Source organism: Podarcis raffonei, chromosome 1 (genome assembly GCF_027172205.1).
Source record: "Podarcis raffonei isolate rPodRaf1 chromosome 1, rPodRaf1.pri, whole genome shotgun sequence".
Classification (NCBI taxonomy): Eukaryota; Metazoa; Chordata; class Lepidosauria; order Squamata; family Lacertidae; genus Podarcis; species Podarcis raffonei.
In genome coordinates this window covers 131,118,916-131,141,347 of record NC_070602.1, presented here as the reverse complement: position 1 = coordinate 131,141,347, position 22,432 = coordinate 131,118,916, and the positions used below count along the sequence as shown (strand labels likewise).

General features: G+C 45.1%; 1 protein-coding gene across 1 annotated transcript in view; it reads right to left on the bottom strand.

Moving 5' to 3' along the window:
* Positions 1-22,432, bottom strand: part of MPP4 (MAGUK p55 scaffold protein 4) — a 37,138-nt gene that overhangs the window by 5,561 nt on the left and 9,145 nt on the right. The window contains exons 7-18 of the mRNA XM_053362443.1: positions 22,135-22,216; positions 21,815-21,900; positions 17,258-17,329; positions 15,673-15,869; positions 14,912-14,976; positions 13,910-13,927; positions 12,518-12,556; positions 10,090-10,110; positions 8,214-8,228; positions 5,979-6,020; positions 2,710-2,880; positions 481-561 (exon numbers count right to left, since the gene is read on the bottom strand). Of these exons, the coding sequence (XP_053218418.1) occupies positions 481-561; positions 2,710-2,880; positions 5,979-6,020; positions 8,214-8,228; positions 10,090-10,110; positions 12,518-12,556; positions 13,910-13,927; positions 14,912-14,976; positions 15,673-15,869; positions 17,258-17,329; positions 21,815-21,900; positions 22,135-22,216 (889 nt within the window). The remainder of the gene's footprint in view (positions 1-480; positions 562-2,709; positions 2,881-5,978; positions 6,021-8,213; positions 8,229-10,089; positions 10,111-12,517; positions 12,557-13,909; positions 13,928-14,911; positions 14,977-15,672; positions 15,870-17,257; positions 17,330-21,814; positions 21,901-22,134; positions 22,217-22,432) is intronic.

The following is a 22,432-nucleotide window of genomic DNA, read 5'->3' as shown; positions in this document are numbered from 1 at the left end:
TAATTTGTTTTTGTGACTGTGTGGATCCCAGTTCAGCTACTGATTGATTGACTGACGGTTTGTGTGACTGCGGAAATGGATAAAAGTCCCCCATCCAAACAATGACTATCATCAGTGCGGGTAAGAAAATTCTTAAATTTTTATTTTTATCATCTACAATACTGTTTTATTTATTTTATAGTACAGTAAATTGAGAACTGCTTTCATTTTATGGATCAGTGGTCTCATTATATATTAAAATTCATGTCAAATTGCTGTTTTAAGGGTTGTTTTTAAAAGTCTGGAACGGATTAATCCATTTTGCATGACTTTCTATGGGAAAGCGAGCCTTGGTTTTGGAACGCTTTGGTTTTGGAACAGGCTTCCGGAACGATTAAGTTTGAGAACCAAGGTACCAGTGTACTTGGATGAAACCTTTTGGCAAAGCTTTCCCTCTCCTCCTACTGCTAGAATTAAGGATACATGAAAAATGTCACGTACGTGGCACGGCACTTTGAAAGTGATGAGGGTTTATACCAATAAGCCGCCGCCGTAGCTCATTCACTCCCACACCTGAAGGACCTGTTTCAAGAAAGGAAACAGGTAAGTGCCAAATGAATGCATCATGTCCCCAGTACAATGCACCCTATCTGTAACAGAAGAAGAGTAGTTTCACATGACCAGTAATGCTCATCACAATTCCTCAAAGTGAGATAAGGACTAGAAAAACAGGTTTCTTTGTAGAGGTGGTAGTGAGCGCCTGCTTTTCTGAAAAGATGCCAATGCAAGAATTACAGGTGTACCGCCGGGACCACATAACACCGGTCATTTTGGACGCACAGCTGTCCATGGGGGCACAGGTCAAATCTGTATCCAGGGCAGCTGTTTACCAGCTCCATCTGGTACGTAGGCTGAGACCCTATCTGCCTGCAGACTGTCTCGCCAGAGTAGTGCATGCTCTGGTTATCTCCTGCTTGGACTACTGCAATGCGCTCTATGTGGGGCTACCTTTGAAGGTGACCCGGAAACTATAACTAATCCAGAATGCGGCAGCTAGACTGGTGACTGGGAGCGGCCGCCAAGACCATATAACTCCGGTCTTGAAAGACCTACATTGGCTCCCAGTACGTTTCCGAGCACAATTCAAAGTGTTGGTGCTGACCTTTAAAGCCCTAAACGGCCTCGGTCCAGTATATCTGAAGGAGCGTCTCCACAGCGTTTAACCCACAGCGCCACCTGCGTCCCTTACAGTTTAGTGTAAACATAAATTTTACATGCACTGGGAAAAAGTGACTTGCTTTATTGCAATATTTGTTTCATTGCAGTGGTCTGGAACTGAACTCATGATATCTGCAAGGTATGCCTGTACTGCAAGTTATGCCTGATACAGTGAAGGGCGTGCGCCTGATGTGCAGATCTGAGGCAGCTACCACCAGGTATGCGCAGGAGTTTGCTAACACAGCTGTTGCAGATTTAGCTGTGGCTAGTGGCTCGACAGGGACGTGGGTGGCACTGTGGGTTAAATCACAGAGCCTAGGACTTGCCGATCGGAAGGTCGGCGGTTCGAATCCCCGTGACGGGGTGAGCTCCCGTTGCTCAGTCCCAGCTCCTGCCAACCTAGCAGTTCGAAAGCACGTCAAAGTGCAAGTAGTTTAATAGGTACCGCTCCGACGGGAAGGTAAACGGCGTCTCCATGCGCTGCTCTGGTTCACCAGAAGTGATTTAGTCATGCTGGCCACATGACCTGGAAGCTGCACGCCGGCTCCCTCGGCCAATAAAGCGAGATGAGCACCGCAACCCCAGAGTCAGCCACGACTGGACCTAACGGTCAGGGGTCCCTTTACCTTTAGTGGCTCGACACAGATCTTGGAACTCGAAGTCTTGAAAGGGGTTCAGGGTTTGTCCTTGAAGGACGGGAAACCACGCCCAAAGGCTGTAAGGGTAGACACTGTTTCCTTGGAGAAGGAAGCTGAACCACGTCCAAAGGCTGTGTGTGTGTCAACACCAATTCCTCAGAGAGGAACGAGGCTAGGGTTCGAGGTCCCAACAAAGCCAGGGGTGAAACTTCTTGATAGTCAGGAGAGCTATGATACCAAGACTAGTCAGATGTGCAAGATGGTAAAGGCCCAAGGCCAATCCAGTTGCAGGTAGTTCCAAGAGTGGAACGGGTGATACAGGGGTATACTGTGTGTATGACATCTGTATGGTTGTTGCAGTTACACTGATGACTACAACACAGTTCATGAAACGGGGGAGGATGTTGGAAACGGGGGACTGTGTCTGCAGTCATGAGATTGTTGTCTATCACACGACGGTGTATGTTTTCATTCCACAGTGTGGGAAGTGACGGAGACAGGATGTTTGGTATTACTGTGTTCCGTGAAGTGGGACTATTGTCCTTTCTTTCTTTCTCTCTTTGCTGCCTGATGAGAAAGAGGAAGGAGCTAAGTCAGAATGCTCCGAGTGTATTATATGTAAATAAACGTTGATTAGCCAAAATGCTGAGTTCTGTTACGGAAACTGTGAATACTCTGTGGATCCCTAAGTGTGCCAATGCCTTTTGGTATCAGTAGCTGTGATGTTCAGGCAGAAGAAAGATTTTGAAGCTCCCGACTGACCAGGTGGGAGAGAACATGCCAGTCGGGCATCTGTCTCTACCAGGGTCCTACACGAGAGTAGGGCAATCCTAACAGTAACTAGGTAAGTTGTAGGCAACTTATTGCAACTCACCTACTAGCACAATTAATCTGTTTCGGTCGCCAGGGTGCCTCTGGTACCTCACCACTTCTTCATAAGGTGCTGCTGCGGCACTGTAGCAGCCACTGGGGCACCGGGTGTAGCATGGCAGGTGGCTGTTACGGCATTTCCTGCGGCACAGACGCATACTTCTCCGGAAACCGGCTGAGAATGGAGAATGGAGCACTGGTCATGGAAGCAATGTGATGGGCACACTTGATCCATTAGCAGAGCCAGCCTGCAATATTTCTGGCGCCTCAGATGGCCCCCCACCCCATCACATCACAACCTGAAACTCCCCATCCTAGCAGACTGATAGACCATTATTGTGTTTGGCCTCTCAAGTCCAAGACAGAGTTGCTCTCTCCCCACATTTCTACAACTCATAGAATTGTAGAGTTGGAAGAGACTCCCCCTCCCCCCCCCACAAGAGTAATCTCGTCCGTCCCCCTGCAAGGCAGGGATCTCGGCTAAAGCATCCACTGGTTTGAGTCCTACCCTCCAGAGCAGAAGAAAACTAGCTTGCTCCATCTTCAATTTTTAGATATTTGAAGATCGCTTGTGACAATCTCCCTATTTAAATACAGTGGTACCTCTGGATGCGAACGGGATCCGTTCCAGAGCCCCGTTCACATCCTGAAGCGAATGCAACCCGCATGCACGGGTCGCAATTTGCCGCTGCCGCACATGCGCGTGACGTCATTTTGAGCGTCTGCACATGCGCGAGAGGCAAAACCCGGAAGTAACACACTCCGTTACTTCCGGGTCGCCGCGGAGCACAAACCGAAAATACTCATCCGGAAGCTACTTCAACCTGAGGTATGACTGTACTTAAATACAGTCATACCTCGTGTTGCATGAGGTTCATGCTGTGTCTTTTTGGCTTGCGAACATGGCAAACCTGGAAGTGTATACTTCCGGGTTTCACCACGTGTGTGTGCGCAGAAGCGTTCTGCGTGCTTTGCACATGCGCAGAAGCGCTCTATCGTGCTGTGCGCGTGCGCAGAAGCGGCGCTCTAGTTACGGACTTTTCGGTGTGAGAACGGCACCCCAGAAAGGATCAAGTCCGTAACTAGAGGTACCACTGTATAGAAATATTTTAAAATTTAAATATTTGAATTTAAATTCCCTGCATGCCGTTTGGTGAGCCTTGGAAGCTGATGGCAGTTTCTGTGAAAATAACATTTTCTGGAATTGACTGTGGTCCATCTCAATGGCTACTCCATTCCAAGAGCAGCTAGCCAAAGGCCTCTGAACAGTTAACGAGCTGGCCATGGAAGTGATGCTTAGTCCCTATTTTGTCTGCAGAAGGGGTGAGGAGCCAGTGGGTTTCCAGATGATGTTGGGCTCTCATCATTCCTGACCATTTGGCCATGCTGGCTGGGGTGGGGAAGAGATGGAGTCCCAACCACATCGGGAGGGCTAAAAAAATTTCATCTCTGACCTGCAACTTCTGATATTCAGAGCTATGCTCTCCCCGAAGGCACGGGTTCTTAGATCTGATGGCCAATATCCATGGATCTAGTTCTCACTGAGGTGGTAAAAATTGTGCACCACTTCCAACTGTAGCTATAATAATAATAATAATAATTTATTATTTGTACCCCGCCCATCTGGCTGGGTTTCCCCAGCCACGCTGGGTGGCTTCCACAGAGACCAAAAATACACTAAAATGTCACACATTAAAAACTTCCCTGAACAGGGCTGCCTTAAGATGTCTTCTGATGGTCAGGTAGTTGTTTATTTCCTTGACATCTGGTGGGAGGGCGTTCCACAGGGGGGGTGCCACTACCGAGAAGGCCCTCTGCCTGGTTCCCTGTAGCTTTGCTTCTCGCAATGAGGGAACCTCAGCGTCCGGGCAGAACGATGGGGGTGGAGACGTTCCTTCAGGTATACTGGGCCGAGACCGTTTAGGGCTTTAAAGGTCAACACCAACACTTTGAATTGTGCTCAGAAATGTACTGCAAGCCAATGTAGGTCTTTGAAGCCAATGTATGGTCTTGGCGGCCGCTCCCAGTCACCAGTCTAGCTGCCAGATTCTGGATTAGTTGTATTTTCCGGGTCACCTTCAAAGGTAGCCCCACGTTGAGCGCATTGCAGTAGTCCAAGCGAGAGATAACTAGAGCATGCACCACTCTGGCGAGACAGTCAGCTGGCAGGTATGTCAACATTTAATGCAATTCTCAGGATGGTTTAGTCGGTCTTTCTGATTAGCCCATAATAAAAGCTAAGCAATTTGGAGTCTCTGAAGTTGGTGGAAATTTGTCTGTTTTTATCAGGCAGAGGGAACCACGAGAGCTATAAACCTATTGGAGAGGTGGCTTAGCAGGGAAGAATACCTTCAGTATACCTGAAGGAGCGTCTCCACCCCCATCGTTCTGCCCGGACGCTGAGGTCCAGCGCCGAGGGCCTTCTGGCGGTTCCCTCATTGCGAGAAGCAAAGCTACAGGGAACCAGGCAGAGGGCCTTCTCGGTAGTGGCGCCCGCCCTGTGGAACGCCCTCCCATCAGATGTCAAGGAAATAAACAAGTATCTGACATTTAGAAGACATGTGAAGGCAGCCCTGTTTAGGGAAGTTTTTAATGACTGATGTTTTAATGTATTTTTAATCTTTCGTTGGAAGCTGCCCAGAGTGGCTGGGGAAACCCAGCCAGATGGATGGGGTAGAAATAATAAAATTACTACTACTACTACTACTACTACTACTACTACTACTAGAACTACAAAACAGAACTGTACAGAAGAGTGGCTGGTTAGAGGCTTAAAATGAAGCCATGGATTTGGATTAACTGGCTTCAGATCTTACTTCAAGCTTAATGGTCAGGATAATATTAGAAGAGTTTGGACTTGATATCCCGCCTTTCACTCCCCTTAAGGTGTCTCAAAGTGGCTAACATTCTCCTTTCCCTTCCTCCCCCACAACAAACTCTCTGTGAGGTGAGTGGGGCTGAGACACTTCAGAGAAGTGTGACTGGCCCAAGGTCACCCAGCAGCTGCATGTGGAGGAGCGGGGAAGCGAACCCAGTTCACCAGGTTACGAGTCCACCGCTCTTCACCACTACACCACGCTGGCTCTCTAGGGATATTAGGGATTTCACTAAAATTGAAATGATCATCTCCCTAGCAGCAAAGAGGGAGGAAGTAAAGGAACATTCAGGGAGAAAGCACAAGCTGAATGCACCTCAAACACAACGACAAGGAACTACTTTCACAGGAAGCAACAGCACACAGCAATTCTCCACTCTCTCAATACAACTACGTACTAATGAAGACCCTCTTGCCAGATCCACTGAATTCTTCCTCTTCTGCAATGTGAAAAAAGCAACATTTTTTTTAAGTCAGACAAATAATGAAAAGCCAGACTGATTATCAAACTTCAGGATTTTACCAGTTTTTTCATACAAAAGATGCAGCTAGTATTGTTTTAATGCCTAAGGGTGCCACCAAAAAGATGTAAGAGATTTACTATACCCAAAACACCATCAACAAAGCTATACTTTAAAAACGACAATGCAACGGCAGCAGCCCTTCACAACAGCACATTTTAAGCTCTTGTTTCTTATATGCCTAAGTTGCTCTCTCGCGTCAGTTTTAAGAAATAGCCCTCTCTCGATTTGTGCTTCGCTTGCTAGTAAAAGGTAAAGGGACCCCTGACCATTAGGTCCAGTTGTGACCGACTCTGGGGTTGCAGCGCTCATCTCACTTTACAGCTTCCGGGTCATGTGGCTAGCATGACTAAGCCGCTTCTGGCAAACCAGAGCAGCGCACAGAAACGCCATTTACCTTCCCGCCGGAGTGGTACCTATTTATCGACTTGCACTTTGACGTGTTTTCGAACTGCTAGGTTGGCAGGAGCAGGGACCAAGCAACGGGAGCTCACCCCGTTGCAGGGATCCGAACCGCTGACCTTCTGATCGGCAAGTCCTAGGCTCTGTGGTTTAACCTACAGTGCCACCTGAGTCCCGCTTCGCTTGCTAGGTAAAGGTAAAGGGACCCCTGACCATTAGGTCCAGTCGTGGCCGACTCTGGGGTTGTGGCGCTCATCTCGCTTTATTGGCCGAGGGAGCCGGCGTACAGCTTCCGGGTCATATGGCCAGCATGACTAAGCCGCTTCTGGCAAACCAGAGCAGCACACGGAAACGCCGTTCACCTTCCCGCCGGAGCAGTACCTATTTATCTACTTGCACTTTGTGCTTTCGAACTGCTAGGTTGGCATGAGCAGGGACCGAGCAACGGGAGCTCACCCCGTCGCGGGGATTCGAACCGCTGACCTTCTGATCGGCAATTCCTAGGCTCTGTGGTTTAACCCACAGCGCCACCCGCGTCCCGCTTCGCTTGCTAGTTGATGGTAAATTTTAAAAAGTGCTTTCCAAATTGTCAGTTAGGTTGGCCTAAGTAAAAGAAAGCACACAAGGGTGGAGAATTGTTATGAAATTGGCTTGCCCAGCCTAGGTGTGGGCCCAGTGGCCAAATAATGGCAGCTGAATGTGGCTACAGAAGCCATGTGGCTTCTGATTCTGTTTTGAGACTGCCTACTCTTGATCGATATTGCTCAGTTTTATGATCAATTTTTATTGTTTTGTTTTTTTTGCTCACTGCTTAGAAATCACAATACCAAAGCAATATTTAACTAGCTAAAATAAATATATTTTTAAACAAACCTCTTTCTTTTTTTTTAACAGAAGGCACCAGTCATCTTCAATATGACACCTGAGATGCGTGTGTTTTCAATACCCACCCTATTCCCCTGACCGCAGTTTGTGCTGTTTTTCATTCTGAACTTTAATTATATATTTTATTGCATAAAATCAAAACCCCTCAAAGCAGTGTTATAAAAAGAACAAAGCAATAAAATTATTAGTAAAAACAGTTAATTAAAACTACTATTTAAAATTGTAAATGGTGGTCAGTGCCCTGGGACCTGCTGGTGAATATTGCCCTGCTGAGCAATAATAAAACTATCTATTAATAATGACATCTTCTTTTTCTAAGGACTCAGGCTGCGTAAGTTGCCCTGAAATATCCTTCCAAGTAAGTAAGAAAGAAATATGGAACCATTTTTTACGTGTTAAAAACTGGCTGAACGCTGTATTTATTTTCTGACCACACATTAAATATGCCACGGAAGCACTCAGGTGCAAAAATAAGCAGCTAATATATTTGTCCACCATCCTAACATGCTAACCAAATAGTCAAAACACACACACACATATGCAGCACAAAAACTTTCCTCATATTTCCAAAGAGGTTGTGTAGAACCTCAACTTACATAAGGGTTGGTTAGTGCTTAGTTCATACAAATGTGTTATCATGTGGTAAACATACATTTGCTAAGTGTGCATCCATGTTCCTGCTTGGGTCCATCTGCATATATACCTGACATGACTAGAAGGAGGCAATTCAATATATAAGTCTCTGACATCTCTAAGCCATAAAGAAATGACCAACAATCTACTTTGGGGGATCTGGAGGGAAAGGGGGGGGGAATTCAAAGTTACCTTCCTTAAGCTCCTCTGCCATTGTTGCATAAAAAAAATAAAAACAGGAGGGCATATTAAAAAATCAGGTCTGTGAAATTCACATCCAAAGCAGTATAGCGGAACATGTAGATAATTCAAGTATGACTACAGCTACTTTGTACGAAAGCAAGCATTTCTTACTAGTACTTTCAAAATATCTAGCAACCATACACATCCACCATCTTTTTCCAGGGACTACAGACTTTGCAACCTGCTTCAGATCCCCCTCAGTGTGAAGACTTCACATCCCAGCTCTTCATAGGCCACTTATCAATGCTTCTTAACAGATGTCCTCTGTCTCAAATCACATCTCACCATTTTGAAAAATATCTATGACTTCTAAAATTTGGGTGCTATTTTGAGGTGGGATTGAATCTCATACCAGTTCAGGTTTTGCGATTGCTGTTGGCCGAGAGGTCTTGCACGATAAACTCGCTTCCTTACTTTTTGCAGTAAGGAAAGTGATGGAGAATGGAGAGAAAGATGGTTGATGTAACATCATCTAACCTCCCCACAAATAAATCAGGATGAATGCTCAGGGAACAGGTTTGTCTGGAAGCGTCCTTCACCTCTTAGGCTATGGACATGCCAAAGCTTTAAAGCATATTTGAAACACGTTTCCCCCCTCAAAGAATTCTGGGTACTGTAGTTTAAAGGTAAAGGGTAAAGGGACCCCTGACCATTAGGTCCAGTCGTGACCGACTCTGGGGTAGCGCGCTCATCTCGCTCTATAGGCCGAGGGAGCCAGCGTTTGTCCGCAGACAGCTTCTGGGCCATGTGGCCAGCATGACTAAGGTGCTTTTGGCGAACCAGAGCAGCGCACGGAAACGCCGTTTACCTTCCCGCCAGAGTGGTACCTATTGATCTACTTGCACTTTGACGTGCTTTCGAACTGCTAGGTTGGCAGGAGCAGGGACCGAACAATGGGAGCTCACCCCGTCGCGGGGATTCGAACCGCCGACCTTCTGATCGGCAGGTCCTAGGCTCTGTGGTTTAACCCACAGCACCACCTGCGTCCCGTACTGTAGTTTACCCCTCACAAAATTGCAATTCTCAGCAAGCCTTAACAAACTACAGTGCCCAGAATTGAGGGAAAGAATGTGCTTTTAAGGTATTGTGTGTACAGAGTTATTTCCACAAGTTGCCTTAAAACTTATGAAAATCAGTCTCCCAGCTTTATCAGTTATGGTCTCCACACAGCTTTGTGGATTGCAGTGTATTGAAGTCACTGCAGATGCACTGGAAAACTACAAGCATGCCTTCTGGTTTGTTCTAACAATCTGAACCATGTAAAAAAACCAAACACCGCTCAAGATTTGCTTGTTAAGGAAGCATGATCTCACTGCTGGGTGTTCTCAGTTGTTTTAAGCCCGATCTGCTCAGTTTACAGACAGATAAGCTTCACATAAACCTGCCCTACTTTTGTATATAATGTGCAAATTCATCCTAGTATCCAAGTGTCAAAAGGGATCCTTCTCCATCATCAGGAGTAATAAGGAGGCCATGAAGTAGATTAGCTCTTCAATCACACTTATATAATGTAATCTCATTATCTTCCAGCTGTCCTCTCATAACACGTGCACGGTTTGGCAGTTTTCACCGTATGTATGGCAGTCATTCAAAACTGAACGAACGCGGAGAGGATAACTCAGTTGGTCTCAAATGTGTTTTCATTTCGGTGATTAAAATCTCCAGATCTGGCCCAGAAAAGCCTGAGACAGCAAACGGCTTTCCAAATGCACAAATGGATCCGACAGTACACTTTTAAAATGAAACTGATCACCTCCACCACATGCTTATTATCATTAGCAAAAGTATAGTCAGCAACCCAAATTGCCAAAAGAAGTATACTTACCAGACTCAAAAGTCTCCTCGTCTTTTAAGTCACCCAGGGAGCAAAAATAGCAAATACATTTCATTTCAGTACTATCCTCATCTAAGATAATTAAAACTCACCCCATCAGAAAGGTCTTCCCAACCCCACAGCAACAAGACACACTTACGTTTCTCATTTCCGCCTCTGATCTGTGCTTAGGGGCCAAAGTGCACATTACAGGACAGAGCCATAATTGGATCTTATTTTTAGTTAAAAGCAACTGCGCTGTGGGGATGGGCGCCAAATTGGATTGCAGCAGCGGCACCGAGGAGACAGGGCACTTAAACCTTTTGCCCTACACTTATTTCAATCCAAACTGCACCCCCAACACAGCTGTTACAGCCCGAGTAAAGGAGGGGAAAAAGAATATTCCAGAATATTTTGATTTAGTGTTGGGTAACGTCATTCATCGCAACATACAAAGCCCTCCAAGGTTTTATATCTTGAGAGACAATGAATATGAAATGGCTTTGTAAAATTGGTGGTGGCTTTGATATTAAGAGGAATCTTATGTACTGAAGTTCTCACCCTGGGCCAGCAGGGGGATACTGTAGATAGTTATGCAAATAAGGGATCGAAAGTGACGTTCAGTGATTGGACAGTTTTAGAAAATTGTTACAGTTACATTGTACTGGAGCTCTATATAAGCAGGCTGACTGAACCCTTCAGTTCAGTTCTGTCCTGGCCTGTGAATAAGCAAGAGCTGTAAGAATCGCTGTGTCGTCTGATATGTTCACCCACAACTTAACAAGGAATGCTCTGATTTCACACTCATTCAAGAATCTGAACTAGAAGCATTTCCCACTGAATTAGGAATAACAGACTCAGCATATTAGATCAGAGGTACAGTCCCCACTGCTCATGCAAGTTTGGCCAGTTTCAGAGAGTTTGCTTGAAGTCATCCTTAGCTCAAAGGATTGTTCCCAGAGTTCCCTTTCACAGACAGAAGGGACAGGAGTCCATGAGAAAGGCAGGTGACTTTCATCAAATCCTCCTTTCCACTGCAGTCATTCATGCTGTCTCCCTTACTCTTCCAACCCTGCAGAGAAGCTTTTCAAGGTGCACAAGGAATCGGTTGACATTTTCTTCTAGAGAGAGCATCTCAGGAGCAGAACGTCTCTTGTTGAAACTCTACATCCAGCCCATATTATCCCTTCTCCATTTATGAGCAAGCAGGTCAGAAGATGCAATTTAGCATGAGGTTCCCCTGCTCAAAAGACTATGGTCCCTTACCTTTCCCACCCCGACCTGGCCACATGCGACGGTCACCTGCAGGCTTGACTACTGTAATTCGCTCTATGTGGGGCTGCCCTTGAAGCTGTCCCAGAAACTCCAGCGGGTGCAGAATGCTGCAGCGAGGCTCCTCACGGGGTCTCTGCCATGGGAGCATATTCACCCAGTGCTTTTCCAGCTCCACTGACTCTCGGTGGAGTACAGGGTCAGATTTAAGGTGCTGGTTTTGACCTTTAAAGCCCTTCACGGCCTAGGACCCTCGTACCTACGGGACTGCCTTTCCCGGTATGCCCCACGGAGAGCCTCAAGGTCCATAAATAGCAACACCCTAGAGGTCCCGGGCCCTAAGGAAGTCAGATTAGCCTCAACCAGAGCCAGGGCCTTTTCAACACTGGCTCCGGCCTGGTGGAACGCTCTGCCTCATGAGACCAGGGCCCTGCAGGATCTGATTTCTTTCCGCAGGGCCTGTAAGACAGAGTTGTTCCGCCTGGCCTTTGGCTTGGAGCCAATTTGATTCCCTCGCCCTCTTTCTTTTTCCTTTTTCCTCCTCTGATGAGGCTGCATTTTAATATTTTAATGTTTCAATATTTTAATGTTGTATTTTAATCTTGTTTTTAAGTTGTATTCATTCAACTTGTTTTTATTATTGCTTGTTAGCCGCCCTGAGCCCGGCCTCTATATGTTTTAGACATGGCAAGAGAAGGCATCCTTTAGATAGAGCATCTGCAAGGTATGTGCTCCTCTGTAACAAAAATGACTACTCATGTGCCTCCTTAGATCTGCAGAGGAACAGGGAAACGCTAATCCTTCAGCCCATTTGAATTAAGCAGGGCCCATTTCCCTTGCTGTACAAATAATATTCATAAGCTCAAAAAACGGCTTGGTAGGAAGGAAAGCTTTTCAGCTTGTGAGACTTGTGAAACAGTCACAAGAGAGGCTTAAACTGCGTAATCAAGCATTCCTTACAAAACTTATACTTCTCCTGATGGTTATCTTTATTATGAGCATCCGTTGATAAAACCAGAATGATAACACGTTAAAAAAATTGAAAACACACACTTCGTTTTGCTGATATTCCATCAGAGATAATTTAACAGAGCATTTCACTTATACCCAGGTTTGTGGTCCCTTTTGCACAACAACCCCCCCCCCAAAAAAACCCAAAGTCCATTACCTGTTTCTACACACTTCTCATCAATCTGCATGTCTTCTTCTGTTTGTTGTATGAAAAAAATGGCAAGCGGAAACAAAACCAGGCCATGAGTTGGTTTGCTTTTAACCTCACACAATGACAGAAACAATCACTAATCCAACCAGAGATCCCATTTCTATTGATTTTCTCTGGCGTTTCAGTATTATACCACGGTGCAATGTAGGGGTTGGGAACATTAACAGGTATGTCTAAATTCAGGTAGGTAGCCATGTTGGTCTGATGCAGTCGAAATAAATTAAAAAATTAAAAAATTGTCCAGTAGCACCTTAGAGACCAACTAAGTTTGTTCTGGATATAAGCTTTCGTGTGCATGCACACTTCTTCAGATACTAGGTACGTCTAATTTTCTTTTAGACTGAGGCTACATTTCACTAGGGATGGAAAAACCAGTCCATTTCAGTTTTCTCAGTTGCTCCCCCTTAAATTGGAATTTAAACTGAGTCTTAAATTCAGTTCCCTGTTTTTCTGCAGAAGTTTGCCCTTTTTTAAAAATCCGCATAAAAATCTTCCAGCATTTCACTGCAAATTTCTCCAAACACGTTTTCGTACGCAGCTTTTACTAAATGTGCTCATTTTTGCAAGCAGTTTCTCCTAACAGAATGCATTTTAGTGTGTCATTTTTCACTAATATATTCATTTTTTAATGCACACGTTCTCCTAATGTATACAGCTTTGTAAGCATTGTTTGGTTGGACAATTACTCTGCAAAATTCAGATAAGTGCAAATACTGAAGGGTGGCTGTGATTCAGTTCTCAGGTTGCTTCCAAAAGTGCAGCTTTAATCTGGCTTTAAATGTGAAGAGGAGGAGGAAGAGGGCCACAAAATGAAACAAGGCTGGCTTGACACATTTCAAAGTAAATGTGTACCATACCCTCCAACCTTTCTCCGGTGAAAATAGGGCCATCCAATTCCATAATAATAATTTTATTATTTGTGCCCCGCCCATCTGACTGGGTTGCCCCAGCCACTCTGGGCATCTTCCAACACACACACATATATAAATAATAAAACATTAAACATTTTAAAACAGGGCCGCCTTCAGATGTCTTCTAAAAGTTGTATAGTTACATCTCCTTGGCTCCAGGGTCGCATAACTCAACACTTCTCTGATGAAAATAGGGACGTCCTAAGGAAAAGTGGGACATTCTGGGATCAAATCAGAAACCGGGACGGCTTCTGTAAATCCGGAACTGTCCCTGGAAAATAGGGACACTTGGAAGGTCTGTGTACATTATCATCTAACGATCTCTCCTCCATCAGACCATTCAGTCTAGAGATGAAAATTACCTAACTGCACCACTGGCCTGGCATATCTAAAAGGAAATATATGATATTCAGACGCCTGTGCTTACCTTCTTCCACAGTACTTACTACTCACAGAAAATCCATGGAGGAAATTAAAAAGAAAGTAAACAGGAGAGTTAAGGAGACTGCCAGAACTTTTGCTCTACACACACACACACACACACACACACACACACACACACACGGCTTCCAACAGATGAAAATATACCAGGAAGAACCATAACTCAGCAATTGCTTTGCAAGCAGAAGTTCGCTGGTTCAGTCTTCCATAGCTAGGATTTCCCTGTCTGAAACTCCAGAAAGCTGCACCCAGTTTGACTTCCAAAACATTCGGAAACCAAGGCGCGACATCCGACTGGAGCTTCCTGCAGCCTATCAGAAGCCCTGTCAGACGTTTGGGTTCCATTCACAAACTGGAACAGTCACTTCCGGGTTTGTGGCGCTCGGGAGCCAAAACGTTTGAGTCGCAAGGCATTCGTCAACCAAGGTATTGAGCTAGATGTACCCTATGGGTTTTGTCACTGCCCCTCAATGTATGGTGGGGTCTGATTTGTGCTCTAGTCAATGGTGGGAGAAAACTCAGCAGTGGCCAGAGGACTGGAGAAGATCAGTCTACATCCCAGTCCCAAAGAAGGGCAGTGCCAAAGAATGCTCCAACTACCGCACAATTGCACTCATTTCACACGCTAGCAAGGTTATGCTTAAAATTCTACAAGGAAGGCTCAAGCAGTATGTGGACCGAGAACTCCCAGAAGTGCAAGCTGGATTTAGAAGAGACAGAGGAACCAGAGACCAAATTGCAAACATGCGCTGGATTATGGAGAAAGCTAGAGAGTTCCAGAAAGACATCCACTTCTGACCAAACTGCGGGAGGCAGTGGAAGACAGGAGTGCCTGGTGTGCTCTGGTCCATGGGGTCAAGAAGAGTCGGACACGACTAAACGACTAAACAACAACAACAACAATGGTAGGAGGCCATACAGCAAATGAAGTAAGTATCAGAGAAGCTTCCCCACCCGCTATTCACAGCCAGAGGATCTTTCTACTCACGTATGGTTGATTTGAGGCAGGTGTGAGGTTGCAAGGGCTGAGACCACCAGAACTCTCGCTGCTTCCTTAAAAAGAGAATAAATGCAGTTTCCATGGGTCCCACTTCAGACGGGGCATTCTTATTCTCTGTGCTCCAGAATGATAATAAGATGGAAAACTAGCCTCTTCCACCCTATGTGTCAAAGAAGCCCAAAGCAACAGGAAAGGAAACCAAATGAAGAACCTACACGCTTTTTGCCTACACATCCTCATATGCTGGAATACAACCGCATTTCTTGTTTATACTGTTCCAGTTTTATAGGATCTAACACTAAATAGCAAAAAAAAGGGATGTGGGTGGCGCTGTGGGTTAAACCACAGAGCCTAGGGCTTGCTGATCAAAAGGTCGGCGGTTCAAATCCCTGCAACGGGGTGAGCTCCCGTTGCTCGGTCCATGCTCCTGCCCACCTAGCAGTTCGAAAGCACGCCAAAGTGCAAGTAGATAAATCGGTACCACTCCGGCAGGAAGGTAAACGGCGTTTCCGTGCGCTGCTCTGGTTCGCTAGAAGCGGCTTAGTCATGCTGGCTGCATGATCCGGAAGCTGTACGCCGGCTCCCTCGGCCAATAAAGCAAGATGAGTGCCACAACCCCAGAGTCGGCCACGACTGGACCTAATGGTCAGGGGTCCCTTTACCTTTACCTAGGGCTAGGTAGATTCTGGTTCAAATCCCCACTCAGCCACAAAGCCACCTTCTTTTCAGCTGACATTGGTTTTTCCTACCTCTTCAGAAGGTGGTTCGAGGGGATGAGTCCAGCGCAGGCACTGAGGTCAGAGACTTTCCTCGCCTGCCACCACAGGGCATCGTTCTGGTCCACAATCTGAAGAATGTCTCCCTTTTTAAACGGCAGTCCTGCGTCAGCACATGGAATGGCGGGGTCCTGAAGGGGCCAGTAATCTGCCATCGCTCGCACATAGAGCTGATACAATAAAGAGAAGGCTTATTTTAAATATTTACATCCCATCTGTCTGTGAACTATGTTTAAAGCTGCTGTGTGTAATGGAAGAACCCAACAGGCATGGCTAAAACATGATATGATAAAACATTAACAATGTAAACAGGATCAGGGTGGAATCTGGTCTTTCAAATTTCAGCAGCACCCTGTGCGAGGTCAAAATTCAGTACCCAGTGCGGCAGAACCGGCTATGCTGCCCTAAATCCACCTTTGACAGTAGGGAGAGCGTGAAATAATATTACAGTTCAAAGACCTGTCTGGAAGGAAGACCTGAAAATCGGCAATGGACAAGCCTCTCCACGGACAGAATTCTGCAGTATGCGGCAGCCACAGAAAAGGCCTTTTTTCCTCATGCCTACCAAATGTAACTGAGAAACTGGCAGGACACACCAGAGCTTTGCTCCTGAATATCATAAACTGTCAGGTTCATATAGAAGCCAGTGGGCCTTCAAGATTTTACAGTGGTACCTCAGGTTACATACGCTTCAGGTTACATACGCTTCAGGTTACATACGCTTCAGGTTACATACGCTTCAGGTTACATACACTTCAGGTTACACACTCCGCTAACCCATAAATAGTGCCTCAGGTTAAGAACTTTGCTTCAGGGTAAGAACAGAAATCGGGTGCCGGCGGCGCAGCAGCAGCGGGAGGCCCCATTAGCTAAAGTGGTGCTTCAGGTTAAGAACAGTTTCAGGTTAAGAACGGACCTCCGGAACGAATTAAGTACTTAACCTGAGGTACCACTGTATATACTTCTAGATGCACTGTAACATGTCTCTATAAACAGCACAGATTTGACAGCCCTTAGATCATGGGTAGGCAAACTAAGGCCCGGGGGCTGGATCCGGCCCAATCGCCTTCTAAATCCGGCCCACGGACGGTCCGGGAATCAGCGTGTTTTTACATGAGTAGAATGTGTCCTTTTATTTAAAATGCATCTCTGGGTTATTTGAGGGGCCTGCCTGGTGTTTTTACATGAGTAGAATGTGTCCTTTTATTTAAAATGCACCTCTGGGTTATTTGTGGGGCATAGGAATTCATTCATTCCCCCCCCCCCATGAACTATAGTTCATGCCCCCACAAGGTCTGAGGGACAGTGGACCAGCCCCCTGCTGAAAAAGTTTGCTGACGCCTGCCTTAGATGGAGTAAATTATGACATCATCCTTTTGAATACTAGCTGCTGGGAACAGGATAGCATGATTGCCCCCAGGCCTTGTTTGTGGGCTTTTCAGGAATGGGAGTTGAATTGACAGTACCAATTCTCCTTTTGGGATTAACTGGATTAGCCACACTTACTTTGATTAACTCTCTGCAGCCACAGAGACCTGGAGAAATGAACACATCTTACCGTCGTTTGATTGCTGACTGGCCGATCAGAAACTGGAATCAGCTTGAACATAATAGTTCCCTGTGACAGTGCCTGCAAAAACGACAAATGCAAAGTATTTCAGCACCCAAACCAACAGATTAGCAGTTCTAGATTTTTTAAAAAACACTTCTGTGAAGGCAGGATTAGTAAAGTTCACAGCGACGCCATTTTAAGTGTGTAATTGTTGGTTAAAAAGGTACAGGGACCCCTGACCATGAGGTCCAGTCGTGACCGACTCTGGGGTTGCGGCGCTCATCTCGCTTTATTGGCCGAGGGAGCCGGCGTACAGCTTCTGGGTCATGTGGCCAGCATGACTAAGCCGCTTCTGAACCAGAGCAGTGCATGGAAACGCCGTTTACCTTCCCGCTGTAGTGGTACATATTTATCTACTTGCAATTTGACGTACTTTCAAACTGCTAGGTGGGCAGGGACCGAACAACGGGAGCTCACCCCGTCGCAGGGATTCAAACCACTGACCTTCTGATCAGCAAGTCCTAGGCTCTGTGGTTTAACCCACAGTGCCACCCGCGTCCCGTAATTGTTGGTTATTGGGGCTAATAAGGCTTTGAGCAGCAGAGATTCCCCCTGGGTGCATGCAAAGGAGAACTGGGGCAGCTGCCACCTGACTCTTGATGATCATCTTCCAAAGCAACTACTCTATTCCAAACTTAAAAATGGAAAGCGTAATGCTGGTGGTCAACAAAAGAGGTTTAAAGACTGTCTCAAGGCAAATCTTTAAAAATGTAGTATAAACAGTGACAACTGGGAAACACTGGCCTGCAAGCGCTCCAGTTAGGGAACAGCCTTTACCAAGGGTGTCATAGGCTTTGAAGACACTCGAACGCAGGAGACTTCCGGGTTGGCGCCTCCGGCAATGGCGGAGCTCCTCCCGATCGGAGGAACCGGCTCCATGAAAAACAGGGTCTGACCGCCACGGCGAAGGCGGAGACCCTTAGAAATCACAGGTGGAGAAGCCTGTGAACCTGGGATTCGGCTGGCACCTTTTGCGCCCCCCTATTCGCGAGGAGGCCAGATATCGGGAATCCGGAGCGACATGGTGGTGAGCGGCGCGGTGCTTTGAATCGACCGCTTTTTGCACGGAGCGAAGCCGCATTGCCGCTGTCGGAGAGCGCTGACTTCTTTTTGTGGACAATTGGATTTTAAACAACAACCCGTGAGTAGAATGGGAAATTGGACTTGTAAAATAATTTAATCTGGCACCGAACGGGGAAGGTTTAAACAGGAAGTCCACCTTCCCTTTCTGTAAATAGACTGAAGCAAAGAAGTTGTTAACTAAGGTCTTGGAAAGTCTTTCGTAAAGGATTAAAACTCCACTGATTGAAACTACTATTACTACTGCCCTTGGAAGCAGGGGAAGTTTGCAGGAGAAGCTGGAAAATTAAAAATCGAAGCACCACGTCTCTGAACCTGGGAACTGTCTGCAAAAAGTCCATCGACGGTAAACAGGATAAATTTGACAGCTAGCTGTCAAGACATAAAAGAAGCCATTGTTTCTACTGTCCGCTTCTGCGTTTAAAAAAGAAGAAAAGGTAATTGGAACTGTTACTATTTTACTTTTGGAACTGTGCTGGATAGGATTGACAAATGGAGACTGTTTCCCTCTAGAGGGAGTTTTGGGACATTGTTACAAGAGTGCAGCTGGGATATTGGTTTTAAGATAAAGATAAAGACTGTGAGAAACCAGCTTTGACCTTGAACATCTCAAGAATGTTGGTTAAGGAAGAAGTAGTGTCTGTACTGAATAGGACATTTTATCTGTTGGGAAAGCTGCATAAACAGATGGATGCCATGGCTACCAGTATTGATATTTTGGGAACAGAAGTGGGCACCAGCATAGAAGTCGACAAGAACCCGGCAGAGGAATCTTTCTTAACTGAACATATTGATGAATTAGAGAAGGAGAAAGTTGCTGGTATGGAGTATAAAGCAATGCAAGGGGGAGCCTTAACCCTACAGAGGCAAATGGAGGATTACAAGATGAGGCCTTATATGACTGTAATTAGGAGAAGCCAGTCATTGAAGGTGGGAATCTGGCCTGATCTGGAAAATGAAAGGTGGAGAGACCCCCTTATGCGGGGATCAAATGACTTTTGGGATATGAATTTGAGCCAAGAGGTGATTGGAGCTTTTGGGGCCTTTGGACTTGGAAGAATTGTGAAACAAGATTTGGAATACCTTATGGGCCCTAGCCTTAACTATGGAAATCTGGCAGACCTGTTAAGAAGGAATATGAGCATCGATGGGTTGGAGCTCCCCCGAGATCTGCTTTTTAGTACCAAAGATTATCAAGAAGATCGGCAGATGGGACATGAAGAAGAGTTAAGAGCCTCGGATATAAGATCTCCAGGTTGATGGACTGTTGGAGGTTGATGGAACTGACGGCAGGGGCTGAGACCGGGGAGGGGGGACGGTGGAAGAAAACTGGGAGTTTAAAATGTATATATGGAGATTTTAAAAAAAAATTGATGAGAGTTGGAAAAATCGTGGAATGAAATTTTTATGACCCTAGAGGAAATGTCTTAAGAGATTAAGTTTAAATATATCAGTTTTAAGGAGAAGTAAGATTAAATAAAGTAAAAATGGATGCCTAATTGGTGAAAGAAGAGAATGTAAAATTACAGTATATTAAGATAAATTATTAGGATAAAGAAGATTGGATTAGGATAAAAACCAACCTGGAAAGGATTTGCTGAAATATTTAATTGAACTAGAATACAAAAAAGGAAGGTGTGAGGAGGTCAGGGAAATAAGTAAATGAAAGACAAGACATGGAAAGAGGGAAATGTTTTTAATTGTTTTTATTTTTCTGTATTTTGTATTCTCTGTTTTTTTCTTTTCTTTTTTCTCTCTTTTTTTTCTTTCTCATTTTTGTAACTTTTTTGAAACTTTAATAAATATTATCAAAAAAAAGAAAAAAAAGGAAACTCTCCTCCACAGTGGCTTTTTTAGAGGTTCTCCTTGTGGGAGGGCCCATAATAGCCTATCGCTTTAAGAAAATGCTAAGAAACTGTTAAAGCTATCTATCTATCTGAATAAATTAAAAATGCTTCTTCTTGGGGGGGGGGGAAGACACTCGAACTCAGGACGTAAGGGAGAAATGTGCTAAGAGGAAGGCATGCTTGGCAAACCCTCACCGTGATCAACTCCCGCCTGGAAACCAATGTCCCCACAGTGGAAAGACGGGTGGATCCCGAATTGGCCTCCACAGTCACTTACGGACTCATTGTTAAAACCGTGTTTATGGAAGACAATCTTACTTGGCTATGAGTGATCGCCAAAAAGGAAGAGAAGAAGAAGAAGAAGATACCTGAATTTGCTTATGCTGGCCTGCTTTCCGTTTTGTAGTGTGCCCATTGAATTGCAAGCCAGTATTTTAAACTGCAAACCATTTTGAGCAGATAGGCAGTATCCAAATAACATGTTTAAAGTATCCCCAAGGCCTCTGACATTTATGCAATTTGTTTGCTAGGTGACATTTCTGGAGATTTTATTAACACGTCACCAGAGAATCCAGGAAGAATGCTATTGATGGTGGTGGTGGAGAACAGTTCAGTTTTTAATAGGTCCACCTGAATTAACTTGTGTGGGCTTGCCAATGGGGACCAATAAACATTTTGTTTGCGTAGAAAGCTGTCCTTGTAGTTTTTGGGTGTTTGGTTTAATTATTCCATTTTAATTATTACAATTTAATGCAATAGCACCATTGCAAATCAACCAGATGTCCGGGTATTCGGGTTAAGTGCTGTCCTTGAAAACAACTGCGTTGGTAACAACAGACACCGTGGCACCGGAAATCCAATTTAACACACATAGCTGAGTGAAAATCCGTTGTGTCTGGATTATGTCAGTGGATTTTTAATCACACTGCATGTCTGATTGACTTACCAATGCCAGCATTTATGTGGTATCAACACAGCTGGATTTTTTTGGGGAATGACAACTGCTAATACCGCAATCATTGACTGGACTTTTCTGCATTTCCTTTCCTTTATGTCTTCCTGCTGACAATTCCCCCCTCCCCCCGCATCATGTGTGTGTGTTCTTGTGTGTGTAATACAGTATATCCTGAAATTCAGCATAACATGCATGAACCTTTAAGGTGTCACAAGATCAGGTCTGGTGTTTGCTTTTCCCCGTGGACTGATCTGATTTGATATTCCCAGACCTGCTTGCAGATCAGAATGCAAGTATTGGCTGGATGATGCACCTTTCTAGATTTTTTGATGCAGTTCCGTTCCCCAAAATATTAACAGCAAAAGTATGTTGCGTTTAAAGAAATGCACTCAAATGCATATTTCATATCAATGAAATTTACATGTATTTATGGGAAGACGGAATAAAAATTGCAAACCGTTTCCCTGCAAATCTTCCATGCTCCCTTTTTGCAAAGATAATAAAAGAAAAGGTGGGAAGGAATGGGTCTACAGGTGAGTGCCAAAGATGCAGGGATGGATGGACCAACTTAAGACCTTCTGATGTTCTCATTGGGAGGTATTAAAAATGTAAATATCATACCAGAATGTGAATTACTTGCTCTGGCTCCAAGCCTTCCACTGGAACTCCATTCACCTCGACCAGTTTGTCTCCAGCATATAACAGCCCTATGGCAGAAAAGAGGGCATTGAGGGTTCTGCCAGAAAATAGGAGGGACAAAAATATTCTGCCCTTCTGAGGGATGCCTGCATCCTAGCCAGAGTTCTAGACAAGGGGAATCAATGATCATATGCGAGGCAAGATTGGCAGAGAAGTCAATCTACAGAACCTAACGCATGTACACAAAAATCACCCCCAAACTAACATTCCTTCCTTGCTGTGTATTTTAGAATTCATCTTACCACTTCTATCTGCCAATCCACCATGGATTACTCTCGCTACAGTAATATCTCCTGTTAGCTCATGGCGTTTAATAGTGGCACCCTAGGGTGGAAGAGAAAGAGAAAAGAAAAAAGAGAGAGAGAGAGAATATCACTGAACCAGTGAATGAAATAGAAACAAAGAATTCAGCAAGCATTTAAATATTATTGCAAATGGTGAGAGATTGTTAGAAACATTAAGGCTGGAGTCCTCATTCGATGCACAAACACTCCTTCTATAAATATCAGATGCTGCTAACAGCTGGCATTCTTTTTACCT